Source organism: Dendropsophus ebraccatus, chromosome 2 (assembly GCF_027789765.1).
Source record: "Dendropsophus ebraccatus isolate aDenEbr1 chromosome 2, aDenEbr1.pat, whole genome shotgun sequence".
In the NCBI taxonomy this organism is placed as follows: Eukaryota; Metazoa; Chordata; class Amphibia; order Anura; family Hylidae; genus Dendropsophus; species Dendropsophus ebraccatus.
The window spans coordinates 209,131,917-209,154,151 of record NC_091455.1 but is presented as its reverse complement, the minus strand read 5'-3'; the positions used below and the strand labels follow the sequence as shown (position 1 = coordinate 209,154,151).

At 45.5% G+C, this 22,235-nt stretch overlaps 1 protein-coding gene across 4 annotated transcripts in view; it reads right to left on the bottom strand.

The window, feature by feature from the left end:
* THSD7A (thrombospondin type 1 domain containing 7A) overlaps positions 1 to 22,235 on the bottom strand; it is a 270,999-nt gene that overhangs the window by 11,229 nt on the left and 237,535 nt on the right. For all 4 annotated transcript variants that reach the window (XM_069959351.1, XM_069959350.1, XM_069959349.1 and 1 more), the window contains 8 exons: positions 21,734 to 21,867; positions 19,939 to 20,092; positions 10,048 to 10,189; positions 7,146 to 7,261; positions 3,689 to 3,806; positions 2,137 to 2,282; positions 1,841 to 2,015; positions 324 to 497 (listed from right to left, as the gene is read on the bottom strand). In XM_069959351.1, the coding sequence (XP_069815452.1) occupies positions 324 to 497; positions 1,841 to 2,015; positions 2,137 to 2,282; positions 3,689 to 3,806; positions 7,146 to 7,261; positions 10,048 to 10,189; positions 19,939 to 20,092; positions 21,734 to 21,867 (1,159 nt within the window). The remainder of the gene's footprint in view (positions 1 to 323; positions 498 to 1,840; positions 2,016 to 2,136; positions 2,283 to 3,688; positions 3,807 to 7,145; positions 7,262 to 10,047; positions 10,190 to 19,938; positions 20,093 to 21,733; positions 21,868 to 22,235) is intronic.

Here is a 22,235-nt window from a genome sequence, read left to right as displayed (position 1 = left end):
TTTAGCTATCTGTGAGAGTGAAGGTGGGTTAGGAAGAGGAGAAAGAAAGTAGCCTGATAAGTAGAGAAAGTGGCATTTTTCTCTAGTAAGATATATTACACTGTTTTCTTATTTTCACTTGTACTATTGATTTATGGAGTTTGTTGAAGATGCTGCGACCATTTACATAGAAGTTAAAATTCTTAAAAATTACAAAATTAAACCTCATTTTACTTCTCTCTCTGCCAGTCCCCACATCTAGTGCTTACAAGTTAGTCAGGTATGGGACAATAGTGTGTACAATGCATACCTATGCCACGTGTGGTCACACAAGCGTCACTTACCATGACATGACCTGGACTCGAGGGCTTGTTCTGGGCACAGGTGTTGGTTTTCTAGCTCTTGGATTATTACGGCTCTTGATCGCACTTTAACCCCTCCAAACCCGAGGTCTTGTTTGTTGACGCAAGTCAATTGGCACAAACTCCATTCAGACCATTCATTTAAGTAGCAGTCACCTACGGGGAGAAATGATAGGGTGTGTCGTAGAGCAATGGTGGCATAGCTGCAGATGTAGACCCTGGCGTCTGTTGTGTGCTGTGGTCCCTCTGCCTAGATATATGGTGAGTGAAGGGCCCTGGTGCAAAACTACAACTCCCAGCATCTCCCAAAAGGGTATGATGGGTGTTGTAACCTTGCAACATATGGGGAGCCCCAAATTAGAAACTACAACCTTACATGTCACCCTATGATGGTGGGCCTAGGCCCGGACTGACAATCTGGCAAACAGGTAAATGCCTAGTGGGCCGCCCAGATTTCCAGCCTGTGGGGACTGCACCGGCTGCTAAATTAAATTATATATTATTAAAAACTAGCAGGCAGCATCGCTTAATCAGCTACTTAAACAGCCGATGTCAGACACTTGTCACCGGGGGCTGATGTATGTAGATGGCTTCCACGCTGTGAATATATATATATATATATATATATATATATATATATATATATATATATATATATCTACAGAACCATTAACATAATGTATCAAATTGTAGCAATGTGAAATGGAAGGACTTCAGTGCCACCTGCTGGTAATATGTCTCTGACTTCCTGAATTGGAGAAGACTTTTCAAAATTAAATATAGAATAGGAACTAGCAGGAATAGAGATATGTCATCACTTTAAGGCTATGTTCACACAACATATTTTTTTTTAATGAAAAGAATAGTGAAATGTGTTGCACTGAAGTCAATGCTAGCAGCAGCACAATGTATTGAAGAGTTCTGCGCTCTTAGCAATCCCTTTTTGATAGATGCCCTCCCCCCTAACAATAAACTGCTCTGATCTATTGGATCACCAATTATCAGCTGTAACGAGAAGGCTGGGTTCACACTACGTTTTTGCTATCCGTTTTTTTCATCCGTTGTTTGCAAAAAAACGGATGAAAAAATGGATGGAAAAACGGATGCATGTGTGTGCATCTGTTTTGATCCGTTTTTCTATTGAATTCCATTAGAAAAAAAAACAAAACTATTTTTTTAACGTAGGCAAAAACGTAGTCAACCTCATTTTTGTGTCCGTAAAAAAAAAAAAAAAAAAACGGATCCTTTTTTTTTTAAATAATGGAATCCATGCATCCATTTTTTCCATCCGTCCCTCCCCCCCCCCCCCCCAAAAAAAAAAATTTGATTGCAAAAACGCAGTGTGAACCCAGCTTAACCTGACATGGTGCTATATGGCGCCCAGTGACCTCAATGTCAGCTAGATGGAGCTCCAGCTGTATATTACTCCATACAGAGCCCATAATAACCCTGTATTCTCTACACTCTAATACATTGGTTACATAGAGGGGGCGGTATACCTGGACACGGCACGGTGCACGACTCCTCCAGGACTATGTTCTTGTCTCCGTCCACCACAAGGTCTATTTCTCCACAAAACTCTTCATCGACCACTTTCCCTGAATCTTCCCGGGATCCGTCATACACCACACAGGAGATGTTCCTGAACCTGGTGCCTTCTCCGCACTTAGCATCCTGGCAGGAGATATCGGTAGTCAGTGATTTATCCATCCCGTGTATATCGGCTGGGGGGGGGGGGGGGTCCGGAATATAATATAATATAAGTGAAAGAAAGAAGAATAATGATGGAAATTACCTCCACCGTACACTGGGACCAGCGGCCGTACCGCCAGCGGTAACACGGCTTGACAGGGCACGGCTTGATTTGCTCCATCTGGGGAGGACACGGTCTCCCGTCCCCTTGGGATGGCTGGATCACCGTCCTCCTCCTCGTCATCTTCCCTGCGGGAGAGGAAACCAAAAAACAATATATTAGGGAGCAAGAAATACTGTCCATGTCAGGAACTCTTAATACTGGATACTAAGACTAGATTAGTGGATTCTGCTGAATTGACTGAATGGCCCCTAGTGGCCAGGTATAGTATTGTATTCAGTGATTTCCTCTTAAAGGGGAACTCTGGCAAAACCCTTTTTCTTTGAAATCAACTAGTGTCAGAAAGTTATACAGATTTGAAATTTACTTCTATTTAAAAATCTTCTGGTACTTATCAGCTGCTGTAGGTCCTGCAGGAAGGGGCATATTCTTTCCAGTCTGACACAGTGCTCTCTGCTGCCCCCTCTGTCCATGTCAGGAACTGTCCAGAGCAATAGCAAATCCCCATAGAAAACCTCTCCTGCTCTGGACAGTTCCTGACATGGACAGAGGTAGCAGCAGAGAGCACTGTGTCAGACTGGAAAGAATACACCACTTCCTGCAGGACATACAGCAGCTGATAAGTACTGGAAAACTAGAGATTTTTTTTATAGAGATGTAAATTACAAATCTCTATAACTTTCTGACACCTGTTGATTTAAAAGATTTAGTTTTTGCTGGAGTACCCCTTTAAGTGGTTTTCTAGTAAAGGCAACAAGGGTGTTGAGCAGTATTGCCCCTTCATCCTACCTCACTATTGGACGTCATTTAACAAGGTCTAATTATATGTGAGACAGCATAGCGCCCTCCAATGTCTATGTCTGACCCTAGCAGTCCTACATAACACCACTGATATAACACTGTGGTATTACCAGGAGTTATAGTATATACCAGGTGTCCTCAACTGGCGGACCACGGAGGCCAGCTGTCTGGACCCCTGCCACAGCTCAGTATACCTGTATACTGAGCCGCACTCTGCACAGTAACTATGAGTGCTCGTAATGAGCGCTCATAGTTACCGTGCAGCAGCACTGACAGAGAGGAAGCCATCAGCTCTCTCCCTGTCAGTCACCCCTCACTGGCCGCACTCTGCCTCTGCTCTAGTGACTGCTGCAGTGCGGCCACAAGAACGAAGAGAAGAGGAAACGCTAGACCCAGGTGAGTATAAGTGTTTGTTTTTTACTACTGGGGGAGAGCACGGAGGGGGGCTATATAAGGGCCGGTGAAAGAGAAAAAAATTCCAGTTTTCCCGCTAATAAGCATCAATTCTGTATGTAAATAGTTCAACAACGTTTGTGAAAAGTAACAAAACACGTTTCCTACTGATGTTCAACTCGGACCTTCACCTGACAATAGACCCCGGTTGGTGTATACCAAGACCCCTGCTACATCAGCATAACATATAAACCATCATAGATGACATTATATCATCTACTAGGATTAAACTAAACAATATAACCATTCCCACCTATGGGCGGCTATACATAATACAGACCTGCAAGGCCGCAGCCTGTCGAGCACTTGGACCATGGAGACCAGTCAGAGAGCTGACAATTGACAGGACATTCGACAACACAGGTGGTGTTCATCTGCCAGGTCTTCTCCAGTCCGAGCTGCAAGGGGAAAATATATTTCGGTATAAGCTATGAGGCTAGGACTATAACTAATTGCCAGTATGAGGGGCTGCTATACCCCACCCCACCTACTGAACTGGAATGATCAGGGATTTTTATGTGTGTGTGTGTGTGTGATTAAAGAGGTACTCCGGTGAAATTTTATTTGAAATCCACTGATCTCAGAAAGTTATCTAGATTTGTAATTTACTTCTATTAAAATATCTCAAGTCTTCCTATACTTATCAGCTGCTGTGTGTCCTGCAGGGAGTGGTGTATTCTTTCCAGTCTGACACAGTACTCTCTGCTACCACCTCTGTCCATGTCAGGAACTGTCCAGAGCAGCAGCAAATCCCCATAGGAAACCTCTCCAGACATGGACAGAGGTGGCAGCAGAGAGCACTGTGTCCGACTGGAAAGAATACACTACTTCCTGCAGGGCATACAGCAGCTGATAAGTCCTGATAAATGATATTTTTAAATTACAAATCTGTATAACTTTCTGTAATCAGCTGATTTTAAAGATTTTTGCCGGAGTACCCCTTTAATGAACTTTTATGTGACTTTTTCACTACAGTAAAGCTGCTTATTTATATTTCTTTCAGGAAGATTATCAGCAGGTTTGTGCAGAGGAACCTGCTGATATCTTCCTGCAGCCGCCTACCTCATCCGTCCGTCCCAGTCTTCTGCTCTTTGTCTGACCTGTTATTTTCAAGATCTTTACGTAAAACAAAAAATGTAAATGAGCTTGTTAGGAGCCCTCGGGGCGTTCTTCAGCCCCCCGCCCCCAGTGGACCATCCGGCTCTCCCGCCACCTCACTTGGTCACACCTACCTCTGCATATTCTATTATTTATTTAGCAGGTATCCTTTAGGTAGGCGTGACCAAAGGAGGCGGTGGGGGAGGGGGGCGAGTAACATACCAAGTGCTCCTAACAGGCTTATTTACATATTTCTTTAAATTATGACCAAAAAAGAACAAATACTGATTTTACGTAGCAAAACAATCTTTATTAAATACACATTTAAAACAATTCATATATATTTATAAAAAAGAGAGATAACCAAACATTAAAAAAGAGAACGGCGGCTGTCCTGGAGGTGTTTCTATTATGTGCTGGGATCCCTTGACCTACAACTTGCATCACAAACCAGGGGGATAAATTCTGAAATCTCCTACAGTAGCGTATTATATTACTTGTATTGCAAAATAAAGTGCTAGTGGATTCAATTCATAAACAACCCTACAGCTAGTTAGTTAACCTCTTATCTACCCTTCACCTAAATATTACCACCCCATCGTATCCAGGGGTCCAGCCAGTCAGATACCTTTCACAGTGTATTATCGTATAAATCCTCCAGGACGCCACCACCCCGACGCGCGTTTCGTTGCCTTCGTCCGGGGGTAATGACGTCCCATCTAATAAGGGTATATATAGTATCATCCTATATATCAAATTATGTGTGTATATATAAAAATATGAATTCATATCACTATATGGATACGTTCTCTTATGGTGTGCCTAAATGTGTTATAAAAATATATATAACTATAAATATAATTTCATGTGTAAAAGCTAAACATAATGAGGAGTAATGTGAAGGGCTTCATGTGACAGGTATAAAAAGTGCGTGAGCAAAAATAAATGTGATAAAGTGCAAAGTGTGTAAAAATATTTCATCATATTATGTACAAAGATAAAGTGCAGTTCAAACATTACAAAAAAGTAAAAAACGCATCAAGTGCACTTCAAGTTGTAGGTCAAGGGATCCCAGCACATAATAGAAACACCTCCAGGACAGCCGCCGTTCTCTTTTTTAATGTTTGGTTATCTCTTTTTTTTATAAATATATATGAATTGTTTTAAATGTGTATTTAATAAAGATTGTTTTGCTACGTAAAATCAGTATTTGTTCTTTTTTGGTCATAGTTTGTAATAACTGTAGTAGCGGTTTAATGACTTTCTGCATTAGACCCAGATTGACTAGCACACTCACCGTACTATATTATAGGTATTGCAGATAGACAAAACCGCAAACTGGATATTTCTTTAAATGTAGAGTTCTTTAAAAGATTAAAGGAGAAGTCCAATGAAAATTTTTATTCAAGTATTGTACTGCCCCCCAAAAGTTATACAAATTATTAATATACAGAAATGCTTATAAAGGGCTTTTTTTTCCCTGCACTTACTACTGCATCAAGTCTTCACTTCCTGGATAACATGGTGATGTCACTTCCTGGATAACATGGTGATGTCACTTCCTGGATAACATGGTGATGTCACTTCCTGGATAACATGGTGATGTCACTTCCTGGATAACATGGTGATGTCACTTCCTGGATAACATGGTGATGTCACTTCCTGGATAACATGGTGATGTCACTTCTGGGATAAAATGGTGATGTCACTTCCTGGATAACATGGTGATGTCACACCCCGACTACCAGAGCTGTGCGGGCTGTGGCTGTTGGAGAGGATGATGGCAGAGGGACACTGAGGGACACAGGGCACTGGAGGGACACTGAGCATCTCCCTGCCATCATCCTCTCCAGCAGCCACAGCTGCACAGCTCTGGGAGTCGGGGCGTGACATCACCATGTTATCCAGGAAGTGACATTACCATGTTATCCAGGAAGTGACATCACCATGTTAACCAGAAAGGGACATCACCATGTTAACCAGGAAGTGACATCACCATGTTATCCAGGAAGTGACATCACCATGTTATCCAGGAATTTACATCACCATGTTATCCAGGAAGTGACATCACCATGTTTTCCAGGAAGTGACATCACCATGTTATCCAGGAAGTGACATCACCATGTTATCCAGGAAGTGACATCACCATGTTATCCAGGAAGTGACATCACCATGTTATCCAGGAAGTGACATCACCATGTTATCCAGGAAGTGACATCACCATGTTATCCAGGAAGTGAAGCCTTGATGCAGTAGTAAGTGCAGGGAAAAAAGCACTTTATAAGCATTTCCTGTAATAAGTGTATATTGGGGATTTGTATAACTTTTGGGGGGCAATACAATACTTTAATAAAAATTTTCACTGGAGTTCTGAAAAATGGCAGGACCAGCAAAGAACAGAAGATTGGTGCAGGAAAGATAGGGCCACACTACGTTTTTGCATAAAAAAAAAAAAAATGGATAGACGATGGATGCAAATGTGTGTATTCCTTCTGATCCGTTTTTCCATTTACTTACATTATAAAAAACTGATTAAAACAGACGCACACAAATGCATTAAAAAAATGGACTGCAAAAACCTAGAGACAGCAAGACTTCCCAGCATCCTCGGACATTACGGCCGGTCAGAGAGCGCTCACCTCCTCACAGAACTTCAAGGCCACGGACTTGGCATCACTGCGCACGCAGTCCAGCATCCTGGTCTTCATTCCGTTTCCACACACGGCCTTGTCACTTAGCTGACACGTGCTCCAGTCTATGTGGAGAAGAAATGCAGGAAGATGAGGACTGTCCAATGAGAACTGTCACCAGACTTTTAACCCCTTAAGGACCGGGCCAATTTCCATTTTTGCATTACTTTTGATTTTTCCTCCTTGTGTATATAAGGCCATAGCACTTACATATTTTTCACCTAGAAACCCACATGAGCCCACATTATTTTTTGTGCCACTAATTGTACTTTGCAATGACAGGCTGAATTTTTGCATAAAGTACACTGCGAAACCAGAAAAAAATTATATGTGGTGAAGGTGAAATAAAATTTAAATTTGGGGAGGTTTTGTGTTTACGCCGTTCGCCCTGGGGTAAAACTGACTTGTTATACATGTTCCTAAAGGCGTACGATTACGACGATATGTGTAACACGTATAACTTTTATTTTATTTGGTGGCTTTAAAAAAACTTGAAAAAACCTTTTAAAAAAAATAAATGTTCCTTAAAATTGCTCTATGACCATGCCTATAGCGTGGTGTGTGAGGTGTCATTTTTTGCGCCATGATGTGTTCTTTCTTTCGGCACCTTGATTGCGCATATGCGACTTTTAGATCACTTTTTATTACAACTTTTCTGGATGTGATGAGATCAAAAATGTGCAATTCTGCATTTTGGAATTTTTTTGCACTTGCGCCGTTTAGCTTGCGAGACCAGAAATGTAATAATTCAATAGTTCATGCGATTATGCACCAATACCGATACCAAACATGTTTGTTTATTTATTTATTTTTATTTATAAAATAGGAAAAGGGGGGTGATTCTGACTTTTATTAGGGGAGGGGATTTTTTTATTAATAAAAAAACCTTTTTTTTTTACTTTAACTAGAAGTCCCCCTGGGGTTAGGGTTATTCCCCTTCTGGGGTTAGGGTTATTCCCCTCTGGGGTTAGGGTTATTCCCCCTGGGGTTAGGGTTATTCCCCCCTGGGGTTAGGGTTATTCCTCCTGGGGTTAGGGTTATTCCCCTTCTGGGGTTAGGGTTATTCCCCCCTGGGGTTAGGGTTATTCCCATGAGGTTAGGGTTATTCCCCCTGTGGGACTTCTAGTATATGCACAGTGATCTCTCATTCAGACCTATGCAGTATAGATATATAGATATACTGCATAGATTCATGAGATCGCTGTTCTATTACTTTCGGCTGCTGCAGCCGAGAGCAATAGATTGCTGATCCGGGTTCAGCGCCATTACGGCGCAGACCCCTGTCTGGCTCACATGCAGGGAACACTCCTCCACGGTCGCGGCGGGAAGGTCCTGCCACTAGACCACCACGGATGGGGGAAAACTGCAATTTAAATGCAGCTGTCAACTTTGACAGCTGCATTTAAATCACCTATCTCCGTGCCCGCTAATTGCGGTGGTCCTGGGCTGCAGATAGAATCTGAGATTGTGGTGGTTTCGAGCGAGGTCGCTGCGCGGCCCCCCTCTGAATGCCCCTAACGACGCTAAGGCGTACATGTACGGGGAAATCAGCAGAGGGTGTGATCGCAAGCAGTTTTGCAATATTCTCGCTTTATTTTATTTTTTTAAAGTTGTCTAAGTTTAAACCAATGTTATACATGCAGTGTCCCAGAGCGGGGTCCACTGTCTTTTCTTAACAAGAATAGGTTGGTTCTGTATTGTGTATAACCTCTGAGGCTTAAGGCTGTAGTGTGCGATTCTCACCACCAGATGTCACTGTTCTATTGCATGGCTGATAGCCCAAAATGTATAAGGGTTTACTAATATCTCAATTATTGATTGTGTATTTCCTGCCACTGTCTTCTGATTTCTAGTAACCAATCCCTGAGCTAGCTACCTCAGGAGCTGTACTCTATCACAGAGGGTTATTCTAAGTCTATTGCCCAATCAGATCTCCTCCTGTTGGCCCTATCTATAAATATGTAGTGGGGTGGGACTGGTTGTAGGTCAGTTTAGTTCCTCATAGTGTATGAGAGAAAGTATCTCCACAGAGCCTGCGACAGTGTTCTTCCAGGCCCTATTCGGCCGCCAGGAGCCTTGTGTGGGACTGTTGTTATTTCTTCTGACTACTACTTGTTAGCCATGGAGCACTGCATGGAGCTGCGGTGAAGGACGGGATGAACCTATTCACGCTGGGGGACTTCTCTTCTTCTGCTACCTCTGAAGGATTCTACAAGTGTATTAAGGTCGCCTACCAGTCAATAGTTTAGCTAAATTCAAAGGCAAAGTCTCTACTGCAAGTTGCTTGTGTGTCCCTTGAGGGTCTCCCGGACAACTAGCTCTCTTACTAGTTGGACCTGAACTCCCTGATCGTGTGTCATTCCGTGCCCACATGGTAGCATAGGCGGATGTATTCTTCCTTTGGATTCAGGACTTTTCTGAACCACTGTGTCTGAATAGTGTGAAAGTAAGGCAGCTCACTGAACCTCCACTGGGAAACCTGGATGGTGGTGGTGATCAAGTTAAAGGGCATGTAGCCCTAAACATGTTTATCCTTTGGACTAGGAGTATCTGTTTCATCTTCAAGTAAAGTTTGCTTTCATGGGACTGGATATCTGGAGCCGGACATCCTTCTTTCCACTGTGTCTGAATAGGCCCCTCTGGTTTGCTGGGCCCCTGGCACACTACATACATATGGCCACTAGGTGTCTCCTATTACAGCGCATTATGCAATTGCAATTTGCATAACCACACCCCTGCTTTACAAGGTCACGCCCATGAGTATTACCCATAGCAAACAACAGTTTATCTCTCTCATACACAATGGTCTTTTATACCTACAGACAACGACACGCATATCACCGCCACCTACCCGTCACATTGTATTCATAATGGAAACAGTTCTTATTCAAGACGCAGGGTTCGGTTTCGGTGGCGATATGGCAGGTTTTTCCTTCTGCCGCCTGTCGGATGGGCACAGCTGACCGCTCTCGGAATCCGCTCCCGTCACAAGGCTGCAAAACAGTAAAGCAAACACCCATCTCGATTAGTGACACTAAGCAAATATTTCAATAAGGTGAACATGGCAGACGAACGAGGACGTTCAATTACCGGCAGGCGCTTTTCTTCTGCGTCGGCAAAAAGACATCACAGGATAGACAAGCAAATTAGGCAAAAAAAAAAAAAAAAAAACAATCCCGAGCTCAAGCAGAGAATTAAAATACTAAACGTGTCATTATGAGGCCGCAACCACATTTGCATAATAATGAAGATCTCCCAGACATAATCACCGTGTTTAGCCGCGTTTGCAACTTTCATTGTCATATCAGAATTATCGGAATTACAGAGATTTCTGCCGTTCGGAGCTACGAGAACTTCAAGGTAAAAGTATAAAAAATATCTCCATATAATTATTATTTATACAGAACAAAGTATATGTTTATATTGTTACTTTTCTTCTTTCATTTTTACTGTATAATTATAGGGGAAGCCAGTCAGTAATGTAATGTATATACACAGTGACCCCACCAGCAGAATAGTGAGTGCAGCTCTGGAGTATAATACAGGATGTAACTCAGGATCAATAATGTAATGTATGTACACAGTGACCCCACCAGCAGAATAGTGAGTGCAGCTCTGGAGTATAATACAGGATGTAACTCAGGATCAGTAATGTAATGTATGTACACAGTGACCCCACCAGCAGAATACTGAGTGCAGCTCTGGAGGATAATACAGGATGTAACTCAGGATCAGTAATGTAATGTATGTACACAGTGACCCCACCAGCAGAATACTGAGTGCAGCTCTGGAGGGTGTGGTTACTGGGTGTGTCTGTGTTTGCTGCTGAGTTCCACACATCCAGACTTCCAGGAGGAGAGAGGCTGATTTACCACCTGCTTCCCCAGGAAGGTGGCAGCTTCCTGGGAGAGTCTTCAGCATGGATCCCCTGACCTCCACCTCCCGGTCAAGGCCGGCGGGGGGTGTAGAGAGTAAGCTACCGGCCAGCGCTCCGGCTGGAGGGGTAAGAAGATCGAGTAGGGTTCGCAGCAATGTGGACCCAGCCCTTCCAGCGACGGGTGGAAGCCGCAAGGTTTCTGATGTTGATACAAAGCCTGCAAGTAAGGTGAGCGGAAGACGGGGTGCAGGTGCAGCTGCACGGAGGGGCTCCCAGGAGAGTCAGGTGGTGGAGCAGTGGGGTCTCAGGGGGCCCAGGGAGTCTGCAGCCACCTATGGCACCAGGATAGCTGCAAAGCTTACTGAGTATGAGCAGCTGGGAAAGATACTGAAGGGGTTAAGAGAAGACCTGAGCTTTGCTAAGCACAGAGCCAGCTCAGCCCCAAAGAAGCAGAAGCCTGGGTTTACAGCCAAGGTGAAGTCTCTGCAGCAGGAGGTGAGAGAGCTGGAGCTGCAGAGGATGGTTATCCTGGAGGGCAGCGATATTTTCAGAGAGAAGCTCCTCAATGCGGACAGATTTGCGAGTATGAAATCCCCAAAGAAGGAGGAGGAGGAGGATGATGGGGGTGATTGTTCCGCAGATGGTGAGAGCAGTAGTGAGGAAGAGGAAGGAGAAGACATAGAAGCTGGAGAGACCACTGTGACAGCGAGTCTGGAGGACTTGGCTACAAAATCCCCCAGTGCACAAGTGGTGGATGAGTCCCAGCTGAGTCTACCTGCAGGACAAGTGGCCTTACCAACATCTTCAGGAGAAGGCTCTACAGAGGATGATGATGGTGGTGATGATGATGATGATGACGACAACGACTCTGGAGGAGCTCTGCTTGCACAGATAAAACAAATTGAATCCCCAGTGCACATGGAGAACTTCAGCTTTGGAGATGACCTGGGGATGGAGAGTTTAATTAAAAAGAAGAGGAAAGGCAGAAAAAAGAGGAAGAAGCCAGCAGAGCAGGTGAACCTCGTGTATGTTCCCTTTGTGCAGTCTGGGGCGGCTGGAAAGTCGTCTCAGGGTGCAGATACTGGTAATCTGACTGTCCCCGCTTCTGCTACTGTGGAGCGGGGCCAGAAAGCCAGTAAGAGTACAACCAAGATGGCGGAGAGTGCCGGCCTCGCTGGTCAGGGTAGTGAGGTCGGTAACGGTGTAGGAGCGGCCGGGGGGCCGGACAGTTTGGTGGCTGAGGTGACGTGTGCAGGGCGCTCTTCTGCAGGTAAAGGGAGGAGTGTCCCAGTGCCAGCGGCTGGCACATTGCCCGGGCGGTCGGGCATCAAAACCAAGCTTGTGGGCGATCCTTTGAGTGGACCTGGAGCTGCAGGATGCTCCTCTGCAGGCAAAGGGAGGAGTGTGCAGGCCTCAGGAGAAGCCACAAGCGCCAGCGATAATCGTACTGCCGGGGACAGAGCAAGCAGTAAAGAGACTGTAATGTCAGGTGCCTGTCTGGTGCCGCAGGTACACACCAATGGACATGGACAGATTTCTGACAGCCATAACATTAATGAAGCCATGCTTCAGGCGGTGCAGGAGATTGAGGCAGAGGTGCTGGCTGAGGCTGAGGGCCGGACAGGTGGCAATGCTGCATCTCCCCATGTTAAGGGGAAGACGGTTGCCCAGTCAAATGTGCCCGGGGATGCCAAGGATGCCACTGCTAATGCCAGAGCTACTACTAATATATCCTGTAGTAATGTAATAAAGCCAGCCAGACTACAGGTAGGCCAGTCCAGCCCAGCTAGGCAGGAAATGATTAATCCTGGTGTTAATGTTTCTTCTGTGGTTGCTGGGGGTAGTGGGGATGGTCCGGCTGCCCCCCCAGTGGTGGCCGCTCCAGTAAGGAGCTATGCCAACGTCACTGCTGGGGGAACTAGGGGATCCTCATCTCTTAATCCAGGAGAAGGTAACTTGCAACGACGCCTCCTGGAGGCGTTGAGGAGAGGAGACAGAACGCTCCAAGTAGAGGGCCGGGAGGTCGACCTGTCCTTCTACGTAGAAAGACATGGGCTTGGGGCATTCCGAGAGCATAATGGGGAAGTGGTCTGGTCCCTTCCGACACCCGGGCAGGAGGTTGGCCGTAGGAACGTGGCCCGTCTGGTATGGAGAGGCAGTGATGCGTGCCCATCCAGGGCAAAGGTGGTGGAGCTTCTCTTCCAGATGAGATTCAGGGCGAATGACATCTTTGCCCTGATCCACCCCTACGGTACCTCTGAATTCGACATCAGCTTTGTGAAGCCAGAGGGACTTGAGCTCTTCTGGTCCAATCACGAGTTGGTGAAGGATGAGCCTGTGTGGCGGGATTTCGCTGTAAAGGCGGTATCCCGTCAGAGTTCTGTCAAGAAAGTGACCGTTTTGACGCGCAACGAGTCGCTTTCTTGCTATGACATCATGACCTGGCTAGGCAGGTATGGGGAGGTGACGGACATCCCCAAGAAAAATCTGGATGAGCATGGTATTTGGTCCGGAGCCTGGACGTTTTCCGTTCGCCTCCGTCGTTCAGGCAACACTGTCGCACACATTCCATCTGCTGCCTTCCTCGGACGCGATAGGATCCAAGTCTTTTACCAGGGACAGCCGAAGCTGTGTCACAGGTGTGGGGATCCCACCCACTTTAGTGCAAACTGCACTAAGCTGATTTGTGCATTGTGCGGTGCGGAGGGTCATCTGGCTGCCGCCTGTGGCCGGATTCGCTGTCACCTGTGTGGTGACCTTGGTCACCCATTTAGCAGGTGTCCACGCTCATTCTCCAATGCTGCGGCCGCCCAAGATGGGGAGAGCCTTGTTGTTGCCTCACCTGGGGAGGGGACCAGCAGAGGAGAAAGGGCACTAGTGCCAGTGAAGAAGGTGAAAAACAAGACCCCCTCTAAGCTCAGGCGAGAGGAGAAGCGCAGAAGGAGCAGGGACCTGGGAAGTTCCCTGGTGGCAGGAGTAGTCAGTGGTCCTGCTCCAGATGCCGGCTTAGAGGGAACAGCTGAGGCTCTAGAGGATATCGAGTTAGATGAAGAGATAAGGAGACTTCGTAAAGAGGAGGCAAAGAGAGCCATTTCCTCCAGTTCCTCCCAATATGAAAGTTTGGATGAGGATGGTGGGAAAGGGCAAAATGAAAAACGTAAGTGCGACAGTAGGAGGCAAGGCCAGAAGGGACCTAGGGCATCTTCTTCTTTGTCCTCCGGTGTTGCGGGCCAAGTGCCAAAGGAAAGCCTGACTGACCCCCCTCTGATCGTTCTGTCCAATAGGTACCAGGCCCTCGGCAAATCCGAGGTTGAGGGACTGATTTTGGAGACGGTGAGGTCTCCAGGAGGTGCCGAGCCTGTTCCTTCTGAGGCTGTTTCCTCGGGAGGTCAGGTGGCTCCTGGGTCAGGAGATGAGGATCTGGGTATGGATATGTCTGCATCTTTAAAGCGGGTTAAAGAAAAGGCAAAAGGATCTTCTTCTGATGGGGAAGGTGGTAAAAAGAAGGGTAGGAAATAAAGAGACAAGGCTGTCCAACTCAATCACCCATGATGGCGGCACTCACCCCATTGACGCTGGCATCCATTAACTGTGCCAGCATTAAGTCGGATACGGCTAGATTCGCAGCCTTTGATTTTCTCGGTCGTATTAACGCCGACATTTTGTTTTTGCAGGAGACCAGGTTGACAGATCAAGCCTTGCTAGTAAAAGCCAAGCGAGAGTGGAGGCATGGACCTTCACACTGGTCTCTTGCGGCTGAGCCGTATAGTGGGGTGGCGGTCCTTTTTACCGCTCCTGTAGAATGCAGACGGGTTATTGAGTTGGAAATGGGGAGGTGCCTGATCTTGGATGTCCTCATGAGGGGGCAAGAGCTCAGGCTCATTAACATCTATGCCCCACAGACTAAGTGGGACCGTAAAAGCCTTTTCATGAGGATTAAGCCCTTTCTTTTTACGAGTCGGCAGGTGATCTTTGGTGGAGACTTCAACACTATCACGAGGTCTCAGGACAGGAGAGGCGCCAAAGACAAGCTGGCTTATGATAGCATGGCCCTGATTAGTATAGTTAGGGAAGCTCGCCTAGAGGATGCCCACATCCGGACACCCTCGGGCCACGCGGGTTTCACCTATCATCGAGGTAGCTGCAGGTCTAGATTAGACAGGTTTTATTTAAAGGAGGAAGCCGTCTCTTCCGCAGTGTCCGTGGTTGAGGTGGAGTTCTCCGACCACTGTCTAATTTTGTTTTCCCTGAATGTTTCAGAGACCCCCCGGATGGGTAGAGGCTACTGGAGGCTGAATTCGTCCCTCCTGGAAGAAGCAGAGGTAAGACAATCCTTTGAGGATTTTCTTCAGAGTCAGGTACCTCTACTGGGCCTATGTAGTAGTAAGTCAGAGTGGTGGGAGATATTCAAGAAGCGGGTTGCGAGGTTCTTCCGCCAGCTCTCGAGCCTCAGATCCCTGAATAGGTATCGTGTGTATCAGGGCCTGAGGAGGAAACTCGAGCATCTCGTCTCGACTGGAGGTAGTAGAGAGGAGATCTCCAGAGTGAAAGCCTTGCTCATGAGGTGTCAGTATGATAGGCACACATCTTTAGTTTTTGAGAGGGATTTCGGGAGGTACCGCTCGCCCGACCCCTACAGAAACTGCAAGATGTCAGTGAATAGTAAGATCGTGACTGGACTGGTTGATAGTACGGGATCTCTGAACCGGTCCAGATCAGGGATCCTGGAGGTCATCAGATCCTTTTACTCACACCTCTTGGGGAGGAAGGATCTAGATCGAGATGTGATGTCGGGTTTCCTGGCTGAAACCATTCCTGAGCCAGGGGTAGACCCCTCTCTTGATGTTTTGGCAGAAGAGATCAGGGAAGAGGAAGTTAGACTGGCGATTGAAGGGCTTGCCCTGAAGAAGTCGCCAGGTCCAGATGGCTTAACATCTGAGTGGTATAAGACCTTCAGGGACCTCTTGGTTCCCCTCTTGACCGAGGTCTTCAATGAGTGTCTCTCCTCGGGCACTCTGCCGAGGTCAATGAGGAGGTCAGCCCTGATTCTTCTGTCAAAGGGTAAAGATTCGAGCCGTATTGAGAATTGGAGGCCCATAGCTCTTCTCAATGCGGACAGGAAGATTCTGGCCAAGATACTGTTTAATCGGCTGGTGAAGTTTGCACCCCGGCTCCTTTCGGGGGCTCAGCACTGCTCTGTTCCAGGCCGAAGCACCTTAAGTGCTGTCCTTAGTGTCAGGGAGGCAGTGGAGCGGAGTAGTGCGGGTCTTTGGAAGGGGTACTTGCTGTCCTTGGATCAGGCCAAAGCATTTGATCGGGTGAACCATGAGTACCTCTGGTCCGTCCTTCTGAGATATGGCCTACCAGATACTTTTGTCAATTGGCTTAAGATCTTGTATGCAGGGGCAGAGAGTTTCCCGCTGGTGAACGGTTGGTCTGGCCGCTCTTTTGAGGTTGGGTCTGGTGTTCGCCAGGGCTGTCCTTTGAGCCCACTGTTGTATGTGTTCGCGATCGACCCTTTCCTTAGGAGGGTTGGTTGTGGACCGTTGGCAGGGGTCGGGATGAGCCTGGAGGAGCCAGAAGCCACCCTGAGAGTGGTAGCGTACGCTGATGATGTCACTGTTTTTGTATCCTCGAGAGGGGAGGCAGTTATGGTGATGTCTGAAGTGGAGCGCTACTCGGAGGCATCCGGGTCCAAGATCAACCGGGACAAGTGTGAGAGTCTCTGGCTGGGAGGGGGGGATCCCAGGTTTGATCTCCCGGGCACCCTTCCAGAGCCCCAAGAGTCAGCAAAAGTATTGGGCATCACATTTGGCCAGGGTGATTACCCCACTAAAAACTGGGATGGTAGGCTCCTGGATGCCACTCGGAAGGTGGATCAGTGGAAAGGTTGGTCTTTAACCTTAAGGGAAAGGGTGCACCTGATCAAATCATACCTGCTCCCTTTGTTTATCTACCTGGGCAGTGTATGTATCTTGCCAGAGGCTTCCTATACTAGGATCTACAGCCTGTTCTTCCAGCTGTTATGGGGGAATAGGCTGAACCTGGTCAAGAGAGAGGTTACGTACCGCACGAGGAGACTAGGGGGTTTGTCTATGGTGAACCCTGTGGTGTTCTTAGTGAACACCTTCTTGAAAGCTAACATCGCAAACCTCTGGAAAGAGAGGGCTCCTCCGTGGGTACTCTCCTGCAGGGAATGGTTTCGGCCTTTCTTCCAGGAATGGGAGACAGGAGGGCGAGTGAAGGACCTTCGTACACCCCATGGATATCTTCCGGCTTACGCTACCCTGACTCTGAAGATGATACGTCGGTGGGGTCTGGGAATGTGGGAGATCAGGACTCAGTCAAGGAAATTCCTTGACCAAAGGGTTCTGTTGACCCATTTCCAGAAGCCCCTGGCGCTCAGGGATTGCCCAGGTCAGGATCTGAGGGTTGGGTTAAGTCTATTGAACTCAAAGAGGATCCCCCAGAAGTTTTGGGACTTGGCCTGGCGCTGCTTCCAGGGGAAGCTATATGTGAGGGACAATTTGAAGTGCAGGAGCTCCGATGATCGGGGGTGTCCCCGAGAGGAGTGTGGAAATACGCTGGAAAGCATGGATCATTTCCTGCTTCATTGTCCCTTCAATATAGGGGTTTACACCAGGGTGGGCGCCTCCATAGGTTGGAGTCAGTTAGCCAGCCTCACCTATCCGGAGTGGGCTTATGGGGCATTCAGGAACCTGGGTGGCCGAGATCGCTGCACGTTATTTCTAGTCAGCTTAGTAGTTAGGTACCACACGTGGAACGCACGGTGTCTAGTATCTACACAGCGTAGAGTCCTCTCCGAGGTGGAGGTCTGTAGGAACATCACTGGTGACCTCGGGAAGATCAGGTCTTTGGAGTATGGCAGGCTGGGTACCAGTAGGGCTTCTCTCCTGTGGAGAGGGTTTTCCTTTGCTGTGCCCTAGGTACTGAGCCCACTGGGTGAGGGACCATAATTCTGGTTAGGGACAGAGTAGATAGGGACAGAGGTAGGGAGAGTGTGAGGGTTAGATTAATATTTAGGGATAGTAGTAGGGAGAGGGTAGGGTGAATAGTCAGGGATAGGTTATAAATTATTATGGTACCCGGTCTGCCATCCTCCGATCCCGGTGGGGGGCTGTGCATGACACTTTAGCTTTTTGTTTTAACTTTCTATTCAGTTATAAACAGTAAAGGGCTTACAGGCTACCGAACTTGAGCCTTGTTGTTATGTGTTGTGGTGTTGGTGTTTTAGGTAGTTTGGTAAGTTGAGGGCTGGATAAGCCCTATGGACGGTTATAGTTATTGTATATGGTATTGGTATAGGATAGGTTGGGAGGGGTGATGGGGGGTTTACATCGCATGCTTTTTCCTGGATGAGTACTTGGGGTTCTGGCATGGGTCACTGAGGGACAAGAACTGAACTTATGGACCCAGACTCATGTCCAGATTTGGGGTGTGGGTGATGGGGTTTGTAGTTAGAATATTAGATAGGTTTATGTAATTTGATTGCTATAATTTTATTATTATTTGCATTATTGTTTATTAGTATACATTATTATTATTATTATTATTATTATTATTATTATTATTATTATTATTATTATTATTATTATTATCATATTTTATCTTTAAGTATATAAGGCAGCCGGACCTGGTATTCTCAAGTTAGTATTTGATGTTTCCATTTGTACTAACTTTGTTTTGTTAGGTTAGTTTTAGTTGAGGATAGTTTCTTAACTGTTAAAGTTGTGTATTGTGTGTGTGTGTGTGTGTGTGTGTGGGGGGTTAGGTGGGAGTTATGTATATGGGGATGGGAGGTTTGGTTGGTGAATTGTGCTGGGGTGTGTGTGAGTGGGGGGTGCTGTGTGTGTGTTGAAGGAAAAAAAAAAAAAAAAAGAAAAAAAAAAAAGCTTTGTGTAGTTTTGGTCTCTTATTTTGTTCAGTTATGTCCAAGCAGGGACTGTATTAAGTTGGAGACAAGAATGGCTCAAACCTTGTTATAGCTTTTTGGCCCTTGGTCTAAAGTGGCTTTACTATATTATTTCTGTGTGCTGTGAGGTGTGAGTGTGGGGTAGATAGTAGTGGTGGTGGTGGGGTTAGTAATAGTTGTAAGTTTGGGGGATTTTGGTACTATCTTATAATGAAGCTGGACTGGCCAGTGAGGCAGGTGTGAGGGAGGATTTCCTTTCCGTAAAGATATTGTTTAAGAATTTATTAATTTGTTGTTTTTGTTATAAGCAGAAAAGCTTTGTATTTGTTTTTGTTCTGGCTGATGGAGCCGCGTTTATGTTTATGTAGTTATACTTGTTATGTTTTATATTTTTCTAATAAAAAGAATTACAGGATGTAACTCAGGATCAGTAATGTAATGTATATACACGGTGACCCCACCAGCAGAATAGTGAGTGCAGCTCTGGAGGATAATACAGGATGTAACTCAGGATCAGTAATGTAATGTATGAACACAGTGACCTCACCAGCAGAATAGTGAGTGCAGCTCTGGAGTATAATACAGGATGTAACTCAGGATCAGTAATGTAATGTATGGACACAGTGACCCCACCAGCAGAATAGTGAGTGCAGCTCTGCAGTATGATACAGGATGTAACTCAGGATCAGTAATGTATGTACACTGTGACCCCACCAGCAGAATAGTGAGTGCAGCTCTGGAGAACAATACACCCTCTAATTCAGCATTAGTACAGGATAAGTAATGTAATAATGTGAATGACCCACTTTTTATATATAATCTATATTATTTTTATTTGTATGTATATCTATATCATGTAGGATGATATACAATTATAATTTTTATGTTCACACTAGGTTATAGTATAAGCCCCTGGCTAGAGAGATACTTACCAGAGGACACTTGCTCCATTCACTCCACTCTGACATGACGCAGTCCTCAGGACACGGCAGCTTGCAGTTTCTGGCTCCTAGAGGCATCTCTTCCGGCTCACACAGATAATCTTCTACAACATCGGCAGGACCATCCACAGTGTTCTGCATGCATCTGATGATACAAAATATGCAAATATACATTCTGGCCCTATAGTGTATATAGTGTATAGTGTTTTATATCCATCTGATGACACAGTATACAAGTACTGTTCATGCATAGTCTGGCACTATAGTTTATTTTTTTGCACAGCTGCTGCAATACCAGCTTCAGCCACCAGGTTGTGCTATTGAACAAACCATATGTAACATTTGTAAATAAAGGCAGAAATCACAACGTTCTTTTCCCCGTCACAAATCACATTGATGAAGGTTTTAATACATTTTAGAATTTATTGATTCTTGTTTATTAGAGGAATGAAAAACTGATATTTATAGATCAGATCATAGCCAGGGCTGCACATAATAATATTACGGTGCATTTCCTATTTAAATGAAGGCGTTATTAAAGACAGTAAAATAATTTACTATCCTTTTAAATAGAACGCCACCTGTGTCCTCAGCTTGTGTGTGGTATTACAATTAATTTATTATATAGACCCTTGCCAATGCTGGGAGGTACCAACCAATACTATTTACAAACATAAGGGCTCGTTCCCACTGAGCAAAAGCAGCTGAATTTCTGCGCTGAATCAGCGCTGAAATTTCAGCCGTTAAAATAGGTGCAGAGCTAATTTCCATTGTGTTGAATGGAAATTCTGCTTTGCAGTTCACACAGTGGAATTTCCGCACTGAACTAATCCGCTTTCCGCCAGAAGAATGAACATGTTCATTCTTCCGCTAGCGGAAGCCTATACAAATCAATGGGGCTCTGATTTTCTGTTTCAGCGCGGAATACAAGCGTAATACAAGCGGAAATTACTCGCTGAATCAGCGCGGAAATGGGGAAAAGGGGGGGGGGGGAGGAGGATTCTAGTATATGTTCTGGTATAGTCTAGTTTACTCACCAAATACTAGCTGAATTTCAGCGCTGAATGCATGCGGATTCAGCGCGGATTCCTCGAGTATTCCGCGCTGAATTTGTCAAGAGCTGATTACGAGCTGAACACTTTCCTAGCAGAATACGCAGGGATTCTGCTTACATTCTGCTTATAATCTGCTCGGAATTCAGCATCAGTTGATTTCAAGCGGAAATATTTCCTTGCGTAATCCGCTCCTTTTGCTCTGTGTGAACGTAGCCTAAGGAGTTGTAGCTCCCCATATAATATACCTAACTTTCCCCACTGGGAACAGGTGCAATATACGGGGAGCCACAACTCCTTATTTTGACATCACAACTCGGCTCCATATAACTCAATGGAACTGATCTGCAATACCAAACACAAACTGAAGGTGAGAGTGGCGCTGTTTCTGGAATATGGCAACTAATCCTAATAACCCCTTTCTGTTCCCGGTCTACAACCCTTAGCATTTTTCTGAAGTAGAATATATATATGGGTTGTACATGTGTATATATATATATATATATATATATATATATATATATATATGTATATATATATATATATATATATATATATATATTATACAACCCATTCATTTGAATGGCCCGTGTGTAATGCCTTATTTCTCCAGTGGTGGCGCTGCAATGAAATCTCACACTTGTTTATTTCTTCCCAGATGACATTTATTTCTTCCCAGATTCTAATGAAGGGATTGACCATACAGGAGAATCCCTTTAAGGATGTGTTCTTACCGGACTTTCTTGGTCTGGACCCCTTCTCCGCAGTTCTGCTTGAGATCCACATTGGTGACTTTACAGACGCTCCAGGGTTCTGTGATCCACACGTACTGGTTGCAGTCGCTGTGACACGGCACCACTTCATATACCTGCCGACCACAATGTATGGATCATTACTTAATGCCAGGAAGATGCAATCATCTGATTACCCACAATCCCCCAGGTCTTCTACAGAGACGCAATATTATCTGCACTCACTCAAGTCTGCAGGTAAAAGCATTTCTGACGCCTGAAAGATTATTTCATATTGTAATGTGATCCCCAAATGGCCTGTGGAGACTGTCAGACGCTCGGCCGTAGGATATCAGATTATTACTGTCCATTCCCAGCATAGAAATGAAGTCCTCTCTATGAGAGCGAATTCTACAAATTACTTCAATCCAGTATCATATAATCCAGAACATTTTAAGATCTAGTACTTAAAGGGGAACTCAAATCCAATCACTGGTGTCAGAAA